This window comes from Periplaneta americana, chromosome 5 (genome assembly GCF_040183065.1).
Source record: "Periplaneta americana isolate PAMFEO1 chromosome 5, P.americana_PAMFEO1_priV1, whole genome shotgun sequence".
Classification (NCBI taxonomy): domain Eukaryota; kingdom Metazoa; phylum Arthropoda; class Insecta; order Blattodea; family Blattidae; genus Periplaneta; species Periplaneta americana.
Genome location: NC_091121.1, coordinates 94,619,853 through 94,632,747, shown reverse-complemented (window position 1 = coordinate 94,632,747; position 12,895 = coordinate 94,619,853). Strand labels below are relative to the sequence as shown.

General features: G+C 37.0%; 1 protein-coding gene across 1 annotated transcript in view; it reads left to right on the top strand.

The window, feature by feature from the left end:
• LOC138700428 (sclerostin domain-containing protein 1-like) overlaps window positions 1–12,311 on the top strand; it is a 198,574-nt gene extending 186,263 nt beyond the window's left edge. Inside the window, exon 3 of the mRNA XM_069827045.1 lies at window positions 11,659–12,311. Within this exon, the coding sequence (XP_069683146.1) occupies window positions 11,659–12,164 (506 nt within the window). The 3' untranslated portion in view covers window positions 12,165–12,311. The remainder of the gene's footprint in view (window positions 1–11,658) is intronic.
• Window positions 12,312–12,895: the final 584 nt, after the last annotated feature.

The following is a 12,895-nucleotide window of genomic DNA, read 5'->3' as shown; positions in this document are numbered from 1 at the left end:
AATAGAGCTATGGACAGGGAGCTTGAACTCAGCTGATTCATACTTATGTCTGTGCAGAGTAATGCCTGCTGAACACGTTGCCACGTTTCTCACGCCAGAATATTAACAAATTTAAGCATGCATTTTTATTTAATTTCAAGAAAACGTAATAGAACATACAAATATTTATTTAAACTAATATTAACTCTTTTCTAGATATACCTACTGATGTAATTGTTTTCGTAATTTTACTAACGATATAAGCAGTATAACGCAAATAAAATAAGAAAATAAATATTTTTTTCTGGGAAAACTATCAAGTTTTGACCCTATGTTGTATTGACATTTTTTTTATTCTGTAGACCATACCTGCACAAACAGCGCTCAACGAGCGCGCGCGCTCCTTCGGAGCGGGAGAACCGTATTTACCGCTCGCCGAAACGGAGAGGAAGATACGTCAGAATGGCATAGACTTGCTATAGGTAGAGGAGAGGGATACGACCACTAAGTTATCTAGTGGAGTGCAGTGTGCAGGCCTGTTCTCAGTAACTGTTTCATGTTGCTTACCTACTGCTACAGTAGGAATCTAAATGACGGAACACAACATTTAACATTTAACGATTTACAGCTCGAACTTATTGATTTTCAATGTAACCTAAGGGGTAAAGATCGTTTGAATAATACTACAAGCCTGGTTGAGTTTTACAAGATTAAACATTAGCAATAATATCCAAGATTACACAGGCTGGCTGTGAAAATGATTGCTATGTTTGGCTCAACATTTACATTTGTGAGCAACTGTTTTCTATAATCAACTTTAATAAAGGCAGATATCGAATATCTGTAACTGATGTTTCATTACGATCAGTAGGCTACTGTTCCTTTCATCTGCCAAGAGCATAAAAACTCGTTTTGACGTACTGATAAATAAAAATATAACACAATGATATTGTAAACTTAAGTAGCTACAGAATGTCTATTATTTCTGTGAAATAAATACTAATTTCTTTATTAATTAATAATAATCCAAGATAGTCTTGCAAACACTGAACGGGAATTCATTTCATAAACACTCGTAATAGTACTCTTTTGTGTATATTTTGTACGAGATCACCGCTTCTTCCAGTCCACCCTTATACAGAGCGCAGCTAATATCTGCATTCTGCTCATGAGCTGTGAGCCGGCTCGGAGAGCGCAAACCTTGTGCAGGCCTGCTGTAGACCGTCTCCGACGACTGTGAAAAGGACGACATTTATACCCCTTATACCCTGTATATCACTTGTACTTATAAACGTCAGTACATACCTCCATGATAATTTATAGTTTTCGTTAAAAGAAATACACGACTATGGAAGAACATGAAGTTTTGATCGCGTTTATCGAAAATGGAAAAATTACTTTTTATGATTTACAAGTTTTTTATGATACGGTTTTACAAGTAAGAACTTCGAGATGGTTCCGCTATAAGTTTTCAATTCCGCTAAAATTAAACATACACACAAAAAATTTGTATAATATACTGTACATGCAGATGTGAAAGCATACGTACACCCAGACACAGGTAAACTATACACCCAAATATACAGAGTGTTTCAAAAATACGGGGCATAATTTCAGGTATGTATTTCCCACATGTAGACAATCAAAATAGTTCATTACAACATGTGTCCGGAAATGCTTCATTTCCGAGTTATGGCCTTCACAACATTGAAATTCACCGGAACCTTTTTCTTTCCGCAGGTCGTTGTCATTACAGAAGATGTTCAAAATGTCCACCTCCTGCTTGAATACAGACCTCACATAGATGTCTCATTGACCTGGGAACACGATCCCAAACTCCAGGAGTATTGCGTATGTCCTCAGAACATGCCACAATTCGATTCCGAAGGGATTCCAAATCAGGCACCGGAGACGAATAAACCAATGACTTTAAATGGCCCCACAAGTAGAAATCGAGAGGGTTCAGATCAGGTGAGCGTGGAGGCCAAACAATTGGGCCACCTCTACCTATCCATCGATCAGGAAACCTTCGATCCAAGTACCGGCGAGCCGTACGACTGAAGTGTGCAGGAGCGCCATCATGCAAGAAGTGAATGTGTTGACGATTGATCAGTGGAGTGTCTTCTAAAACATGAGGTATGGTGTTTTCCAGGAAGTTTGTGTACGCCTGCCCCGTAAGTCTGTTTACAAGTACATGGGGTCCAACTAATCGATCACCAATGATAGGCTACCGGCCCACATGTTGAGGGAAAACCGCACCTGGTGATGAGATGGAACAGTTGCACGTGGGTTTTCATACGCCCAAATGTTGCTGATTGTGATAATTTGTTATGCCATCTCGTGTGAACTGTGCTTCATCTGTAAATAATACTAACAATAAGGCAGGAAAGTTCGGATTTACACCACACTGCTGCAAGAACCACTGACAGAACCTAACTCGTGCAGGGTAATCTGATGGTGACAGAGCCTGTACACGTTGCAAATGATAAGGATACAATTGTTACTCTTTCAACAGTCTCCAGACAGTCGTATGAGGAACATTGACTTGCAACGCTACCCTTCGTGTGCTTATAGAAGGAGTCATGTTCACAGCCTCCAGAATCTCCTCCTGTACTTCTGGAGTTGTAGATCTTGGTCGTCCCCTTCCCAAACCAGGAGAGTTAAATTTTCCATACTCGCACAGACGGTAATGGAGACGTACAAATGTCTTCCGATCTGGACATTGTTGCTGTGGGTACCTCTCCTGGTACAAACGACGAGCCAGGGCAGCATTGCTGTTCGTCTTACCGTACATGAAGTGTATCTCTGCCAGCTCTTGATTTGAATACATGTCGCACAGTCTAACGCCTACACAACACTGAATGTAACCTTCGCCTCGGAATGAACTGTCAGAGTGCCCTCTTAATGTCTCCTTTGACGGCAACGACCTGCTGTAGAAAGAAAAACGTTCCGGTGAATTTCAATGTTGTGAAGGCCATAACTCGGAAATAAAGCATTTCCGGACACATGTTGTAATGAACTATTTTGATTGTCTACATGTGGGAAATACATACCTGAAATTATGCCCCGTATTTTTAAACACCCTGTATAAACATACATAAATACAGAGTGAAAATTATATAACTGCAGATTGAAAGGGACAATATAATAAGCTACAATAAAATAAATAAGAAACCAATTATGCGTTTTGAATTAAGTGCATGGTTAATTAGAAAATTAGGCTGAAAATCTGTGTAGTTTGACAACAGCGCATCGCCGACTTACCTACGAAAACGCGCACGTTCTTGGTCTGAATACCAGCGTTCAGCCTCTTTGTCATAGCAATAGGATTGCCAGATTTTCAAATGGTGGGAAATAACGACACGTGTTAATCTTTTAATTTAATTTGCAAGAACTTACTTATTTACTCGCTTACTCTTCTACCTTGTCGGCGTAGAGGTTTTTCCAAGGGAAATCTACTGGATTTTAATTTGCTATTTTTTCCATTTTATTGAAAAACTGCAAAGGGATAAATCATTCCTTAGCAGTTTCTCTAATAACAAGAGTAAAAATCAGAATCGTATGAATAGTACTTATCGAGTAAAACAGTGTTAACATTTAGGGGAATTTTTTTCTCAGAAAAATATTTCTTTGAGACTAATAATATGGTGTTAGAATTTTTTGTTGCGTTCTCCGCTTGAGTTAATAGAACGAGCTCCTTCCTCTCGCAGGAGGCCTAAGCCTTTCATAGGACACAATGGGCTTATTCATTCAATCACTCATCCGTAAGTTGCTAAATTCTGCACAGTTATATTATTCCATTCTGTATACTCGTATACATACACTATTTAGGTAAGCAAATCTATTTAGGCCTAAACATGGTGTTAGTTTCGGCCCAAGACTTTATAATAAAATTACAAACCATTTTCCAAATTTGAAATATTTTAAAATGAAGCTTTTAAAAAAGGCATTTATAAAATTATTCATGATATATAATATTAACAAATGTGTGTATTTTTTTACATTTTATTTCTGTCGACTATATTCATGTTTTTATTGAATATCACTGGCTTCTGTATGCTTGTCAATTTATATTAAATGTGTTTTTCTCTCTCTCTCTTTTTTTTGTATGTTATTTATTGGTTTGAATTAAGTTACTTACTATATTTAGTAAACTGTCCTTGTAAATTTTATGTTATATTATTGACTAAAACCACACCCTACACGAACCTGGCTCTTACGGTAGCGGCTGGAAACATTTTTGTTTTATAATTTTAATTTGTACTCACTAACTAGCTAGCTAGTTAAATAAATTAAATTAAATATATCTGTGTATCATGCAGACAATGTATAATAAGCATACCAAAAATGAATTAACATTTTATTATGCTATCCTAGCAATATAAACAGGTTGGTACTGCATCCAAAAACCGTGTGTAATTGGATTATTATAGCACGCGTGCCGATGAAAGCAATGACGTATTTGCTATGACGTAATACCGGAACGCTTGCTATCTTATCTTAGTTATCGCTTCTACGCGCGAAGCAACAAGAAATTAAATGTAGGACAGAAGGTAACGTATCATTTATTTCCAATTACAATTTATTAGTCCCACTCCTAACTAAAACATCAGTGAATGGAAGTACAGCCGATGGAAACTGAATATTTGTCGTCACTACTGTCGGCTGGAGGACAACGCAACAACTAGTTAATGTTTGTAAACAAAACGCACGGACCAGGATGCCTATCCTGATACAGCTACTTTATCCGAACCTTAGTAATTATGAAGAATAATTGAACGGGTAGTAACAATAATAATGATAATAATAATAATTATAATAATACTTACTTACTTACTTACTTACTTACTTACTTACTTACTTACTTACTTACTTACTTACATACTGGCTTTTAAGGAACCCGGAGGTTCATTGCCGCCCTCACATAAGCCCGCCATAGGTCCCTATCCTGAGCAAGATCAATCCAGTCTATATCATCATATCCCACCTCCCTCAAATCCATTTTAATATTATCTTCCCATCTACGTCTCGGCCTCCCCAAAGGTCTTTTTCCCTCCAGCCTACCAACTAACACTCTATATGAATTTCTGGATTCGCCCATAAGTGCTACATGCCCTGCCCATCTCAAAAGTCCGGATAATAATAATAATAATAATAATAATAATAATAATAATAATAATAATAATAATAATAATAATACTTATGGCTTTTTAAAAACCCGGAGGTTCATTGCCGCTCTCACATAAGCCCGCCATCGGTCTCTATTCTGACAAGATTAATCCAGTCTCTACAATCATATCCCATCTCCCTCAAATCCATTTTAATACTATTATCCTCCCATCTACGCCTCGGCCTCCAAGGTCTTTTCCCTCCGGCCTTCCAAATTACACTCTATATGCATTCCTGTATTCGCCCATACGTGCTACATGCCCTGTCTATTTCAAACTCTGGATTTAATGTTTTAATTATATCAGATGAAGGATACAATGAGTGCAGTTTTGCGTTGTGTAACTTTCTCCATACTTCTGTAACTTCATCCCTCTTAGCTCCAAATACTTTCCTAAACACCTTATTCTCAAACACCCTTAACCTCTGTTCCTGTCTCAAAATGATGATGATGATGATGATGATGATGATAATAATAATAATAATAATAATAATAATAATAATAATAATAATAATAATAATAATAATAATAGTAATACAGTAATAATTATCTTTAATTTATCACTAGCAACATTGAACCTGACTAACCTCTACACTTTACAGCATTCTTAAAGTGATAAAATATAATACTAAAAAAACACATAAACAAGGTGAGAAGAGGAAGTATTCAAAATACGAGTATGTAACCTGTAATAGTGAATAACATGTCGTACCTTTCTGAAGAGTGTTCATATGTATACGAAAGCTTATGTACAATGAATTATCAATAACTGGCAGTATTCGGTTCTTTCTATATTCTGTTGGTTATCTAACCATGTCGTCGTAGATGATGCTTGAGAAGAGGAAAACCTAAGTCTTTATATATCTTCTGCTGAATAGTGGGCTATGCTCATTGTGGAAAAAAAAAGTTGGATCACATATAAAAGACTAGAGCTAAATAAAGGAAAATGGTGACAATTTCTACATCCCTACAGGGTCTTGAACCCGGAACCGGTCTGCGTACTGATACTAACATCGAGTGTCCATTGGGTTGGTGCGGATCTCTGTAAAAACAGATCGTTTATTGTGTAGAGGAGCAAAACACTTGGACGACTTTTATTAACAAGTTGTCAGAAGGAGCGATGCGTGTGTTTTTCTGGTCCTGGCTTTTGACATGCAAATTGGTAACTCACACACAACCTGTTTGTGTGCGCCACGCGATACGACAGTCTGCACAACAATTTGGAATCCGTGTTGCTTTATGCGACGCACCTCATGATACGCAACTTTTCAACTTTGGCAACGCGTTACAAGTTACATTTCTATCACTGAGAAATTCCATAAGTTATAGCAATTATAGATTCGGAAAAGTTCGGAATGCGATCCCAGGTAGATTTGTTTAAATTCTTCTTTTTCTCTTTCCGCTTCATATTCGTTTTATTCGCATACATATCTCTTTAGATAGTTGCCTCTCTTCCTCTTTTCTTCTTCTACCTTACATTCGTACTTAGGTGAAGTTGCCTCACTGCCCACCTTCTTCTTTCTCTTTCTCTACATTCAAATCTAGAAAAGTTGACTGCAGCTTTTCTGCTGCTGATGCCACAGTCACCATCAGCACCACCAAAGACATTATATAGAGCAGTGGTATTCAGTCTTTTTTGCTAGCGTACCCCCAAAATGCATTTCTTTTTACCTTCGTACCTTCAAACTGCATTGCAGTTATATAAGAAACAACAAAATGATATATGCAAAATATATTATTATTATTATTATTATTATTATTATTATTATTATTATTATTATTATTATTGTACTACACAAAGCAACAATAGTTATTGATGTAATTATAATAGTAGTGGATTACGTTAAATTTTATTGAAGAAAGTAAAAACAAGAGCTGATATTGTAAAAGAAAATATGTAAACTGCACTAATTATACTGGTCAACAATGATTTTGTTAAAAGTACAATTTTTGCTGTTTCTTATGTAATACCATCTGCTGATTCCAAAAATGAAGCCAGAATTTTTCTACCACCCACCATTTTTTTGTAATTTTAGAAAAAAAATATTTATTTTTATTGCTATATACAGTCCTTAACATGCTAATGGAAAGAAAATATTTCAAATATTTCATTTTATTGCTGTAACAATTGACAAATAATTTTAGAGCACTGTTGCCTGTGAAACAAGTTTCATAACCCATGTTTTCTTTGTCCTAATTTTACGTGTGGTAATAGTATCTTGTGAAGTGAAACATACCTCGAAATACTGTGTAAATCACAACAAATTTAATTAACTCTGGAAGCACACAGGTGAATTTTGCTACACTATTTAAAAGAGCTTACGAGTGTTTTTTTGATTGCAAAATAGATGAGGATAGGAACTGTGCCCCTGAAATCTGTTGTGCTCCATGTAATTCTATTAGCCTAACTGGTTGGCTAAAAGGATCCCGTCATATGCCTTTTCCAATTCCAATGATATGCCGGGAACCTAAGGATCATTCAACAGACAGTTACTTTCTAGGAACCACAGATCAGAAGATTACAGAGAACTTTTCAGCGAGCTGATTCAGAAGTATAACGTTGTGGGGTGTCATGTATCTCTCAAAATAATTTCTTGGATTCTCACCATTTTTTCTTTCCTAAAAACCTTCAGGTAGTGAGCGACGAACGTGGGGAGCGTTTTCATCAGGAATTTTCTGAATTGGAAAGGCGCTACCAGGAAAAATGGAGCCCAAATATTCTGTCAGACTACTGCTGGGCACTCAAAAGAGATGTTTCTCAAGCGAAGTATAGCCTAAAATCTATTTCACACACATTTTAGGTAAATGAATATGATTTTAGGTAAAATATTACAAGGTATCAATACTAGATATAATTACTCAAAAACCCTGGGTGATAAAAAAAATTTGAAAATAGATCTGAAATCGGCACGAAAAATGCTATAAGACTCACCCATTCTTTATATTTTAACAAAAAATATGTTTAATTTTGTTGACCAGTGTTATCAACAAGTATAATGAAATAAATGTCAGCATTTTTACATACCTAGTCTGTGGGATGCGTGCCCCTTGAGACAACCCGCGGAGGTATGCGTACCATAGATTGAGTACTACTGATGTAGAGAACCATCACAGTTAATGCTGCTACATTAGAAAACTAAACTTCATTGCGCTACAGCCATGCAAGGGGCTGGCAGAGCCAAGCACCTGCCATCTAGTAGACAGCCGTGTAACTATGAGACGAGATGTGTGCTACGAACTCCCATAATGTGATATTAGTCGGCTTTTCCTTAAGAAAAGTATACAGTATACATAGTGGGCCTATATAATAGAGACACACACAAGACTAGTCTAAAGTCACATGTATTATAATATGTCTTCTATTGTCAATAATATTATGGTCCTTTTACTTCAGCGGTCAATGTAGAGTATCCACCGCCCACTGAACGAATATTGGTTAAACGAGCGTTGAGCGACTTCCGCCGATTTTGGAATAGACACCGACGCACTTAGATTAGGTTAGTTTAGGTTTTTATTATCCCGTCAAGATGTTTAGGGTCGCCCTGGTTGGCAAGTTGGTATAGCGCTGGCCTTCTATGCCCAAGGTTGCGGGTTCGATCCCGGGCCAGGTCGATGGCATTTAAGTGTGCTTAAATGTGACAGGCTCATGTCAGTAGATTTACTGGCATGTAAAAGAACTCCTGCGGGACAAAATTCCGGCACATCCGGCGACGCTGATATAACCTCTGCAGTTGCGAGCGTCGTTAAATAAAACATAACATTAACATTAAGATGTTTAGGATTAGTGTAAAACTGGCCTATGTCTCCTATAGTGGGCGGGACATAAGTAACATTCACCACTTCAGCCTTGGCTTCCTTCATAACAGGGACTTTTCATTGTAGTTACCCAGATTCGAACTTGCTGGCCTTAATGGGATGAAACCAGTGAACTCCATATATAGCTCACTGGATGGAACACAGTCTTGTTGAAACTTATCGAAAAAAATTTAAATCCCCTTGTGCATTCAGGATGCTCGGGAAAATACTCTCTTCAAGCTGCTATTCGTGTACCTATATGTTAATTGTAATTAAGTTTATGTACTTTTTGTGAACCATTATTAATAAATATCCATACTCTCTTCAAGCATTTTCATGTAGGCTACTACTTTTCAACAGTGAGATTACCTTCGATGAAGACAGGCCCAACGATTGCTGTTCCCCATGTGCCACACCAAACCATAACTTTCCTCCTGCTCCCTGCATTTTGGACGAATCCATCCAACTGAGCTGTATCCAGTGAGCTCACTGGCTGTATCATTCCAATAATGTTGCCAACCCTAGGGATTTATCCCTAGTTCTAGAGAATTTAAGTGTTATCTGGGGATATAGGGATAATTTATCCTAAATTCATTGTTTCTAGGAATTTTTTTATCTTCCCTTTAAAAAATATATTTTCTTTAACTTTTTCTTCTATTTCAGTTTTGATATATTTAAAATTTGAGTTAAATATTTTCTTAAAATTATTATACAGTATTTCCTAACCAGGATAAAAATAATGCGACTTTTCATTTTTATCCTTTTCCACATTGCTATTAGAGAAGAAACAGTGTCACCAGAGATTATGTGACGGTTCTTCCCAGTTTTCTTTAATCGCATCTTTTTCTCGTAAGTTAATTGGATGTGGCAGTTGTATGAGTGTTTTTGTATGTGGGGTCATGCCCTTTTCTCTACTGAACTTCCTTACGGGGAAACTCAAACTGTATTGCTCGAGTTGAGTTGAGTTGAGTTGAGTTGAGTTGAGTTGAGTTGAGTTGAGTTGAGTTGAGTTGAGTTGAGTTGAGTTGAGTTGAGTTGAGTTGAGTAGATTACGGTGAAGTGATTTTGTGATTTGTGACTTGGGCAGATATTATATTTAAGATTAAGTAAAAAAGTGTATATTTGTGTGCATGAGTAGGCCCTGAGAAGCTGCTGACAATTATCTTCCCTTTAAAACTGAAGCAAATAAACATTTATTATGAAAAGTTTTCTTTGTATGAGAAGATAGTAATGTTTCATCATTCCAGAAATTTATAGTGAGGGGAAGGAGATTAGGGATATTCATGAAATAATAACTTAAAAGTTCCCCTTGGTTGACATTACCTACTTTAGGCCCGTTACACACTTGAAGAGTTCTCGCCAGCGAGAAATGTGTTGCGAGAAAGAGGCGAAGAGCCTTCCTCCACACACTTGGCGAGTTCTCGCTATCACAGATCACCTCGCTATGATCATCTATGCACTGCCTTCATGCAGAAAGCGTTTTTCTGATTATAGTAATCACTCGTTGGGGAAAATATTACAGGTTATGTATTTACGTATATTGTCGTACTTAAATATATAGGTAACCTGTAAGTATACTTTACAAATTACGTACGAACGCTATGTTGAATCTGAATATTCAGATGATGAGGATATGGAGTTATTTATTTTACTGGGTTATTTTACGACGCTGTATCAACATATAGGTTATTTAGCGTCTGAATGATATGAAGGTGATAATGCCGGTGAAATGAGTCCGGGGTCCAGCACCGAAAGTTACCCAGCATTTGCTCGTATTGGGTTGAGGGAAAACCCCGGTAAAAACCTCAACCAGGTAACTTTCGCCGACCGGGATTCGAACCCGGACCACCTGGTTTCGCGGCCAGACACGCTGACCGTTACTCCACAGGTGTGGACGATATGGAGTTACATGAACATAGTTTGTTAATGAAAAGAAAAAGTAGGCCTAAAATTAAAGCCAGAAATATCTGGAAATCACATTGTATCTCACGAAGATAAGGGCGAGTTTCGGTCACTGATTTCGATTTGGATGATGATACGTTTAGGAGCTATTCCAGGTTGAATAGACCTCAGTTCTTTTGCCACTCATAATATGATAGAGGATTGTTTGCTATGTTCTGATTAAAATTACGTAAACTGTTAAGACATATATGTAGATACATTATTTCAAATGTTATAATTAATTATTATAATTAATTTTCGCCTCCAACGAGAATCTCTTTCAGTGTGTGGACGTCCATTTGAATCCAAGTTATCAGTCTTCGAATTTTCTCGCAACACATTTCTCGCTGGCGAGAACTCTTCAAGTGTGTAACGGGCCTTATGAGCGCTAATGAGTGCAAAAATAGTTTATTAAAGGCTTATATTGACCGTTTAATTTTGCTCTAGTTGTTATTACTGTATAAGTTCTACTAATGAGGAATAGGCCTACTATCCAATTTTAATCTGAAATTATATTTTGAAATTAGGGATTTTTATTCGAATCTAGGGGAAAATATAGGAGCTATTTAGGAACTTTTAGTTTAAACAGGTTGGCAACACTGCTCCAATACCACCAATCTTGCTTATTGACTTTGTAATTTATGTAAAAATTTGCTTTATCACTGAACAGAATGGAAGAAAAAATGTTCCTATGTAACCTGACCTGCCTCATCCCTAGGGCTCTGAATATCATTGATTGTGCTCACGGTAAGCATTTGTTTTTTCTCTGTCGTCAGGTCTGGAGTTGGGGTGCCATGAACTCAGATCGAAACGCTACATTTCCGACGGCCTGTGCACGACGCCGCGGCCAATTAACGAGGTCGTGTGTGCAGATTGGTGCGTTATGCCACCAGGACAGCAGCCCGGACAGCAATCGCCGACTTACATGTCAAAAATAGACTGGCGAGAATGGACAACACGGCAGAAGCAAAAGAAATCAGGCTCCAACATGCCATCCCCCGTGTTCCCAACAAACAACGCTACCCTGGCTACACTGGCGCCGGAGAAGTGGAGGTGCGTCGATGGGGCCGCCAAGAAACGGAGAGTCAAGCTCATCTGTAAAGATGGATCACGGCGCATTTATCACGTAAAGGTGGTCAAGAGGTGTAAATGTACCAAGAAGCACGAGCACAGGCGCAGGGATGGCAGTAACGCCAACCAACAAGACAAAAGGAAGAAAACTCGTCGAATGGACCGGAGAAATGACGAAAATAATAAACAATCGCGTGACGATAAAGCGTAGTGTTTGTATGACTGATGAACTCAATGTATTAGATGTTCTAGTGTTGATGTTCCAGTGTTTATTTTTCTATACGCCATAAGACAGTAAATGCCAGTCACACCATCTTCCTTGATTCAGTTATATATATATATATATATATATATATATATATATATATATATATATATATATATATATATATATATATATATTACTCGTGAACATACTGAAGTTTTCGTTAAAGTTAAGCATATCAATAAAAAGGGGAATACGAATGGATTTTATTCGTATTTTCTGTCAAAAGTGGGTTCTTTTGGCGATAAATGTGATATAAGCTCATAATATAGATTCGAAAAAGTAAAAAACTTCTGTCTGTCCTGATAAGACATGAAAATAAATCGGAGGAAACAGAGAAATTAAAATATCACGTGACTCGAAAACGCCACTTTTTGGAGTTACATTGCAGCAACGTTAGTACTTAAAATATATAATTTATATTTATACTAGGTAAAACTGTTGCCAGTCATGAAGGCGTCTTTTTTTTTTTTTTTTTTCTTTCAAAGAAGACCATATTTCATGACTTTTCATAAACGAAAATTACTGAAAAATGGCGGAAAACACTATTCATATATCTGAAACTTAATTAAATATTAAAAACTCCAAATTTAAAAAATGACTAAACTGGATTATTTGTACGAAAAGAAAAATTTACTTCTAATAAACGTAGCACAATTATACTTCTATCTGTGTAC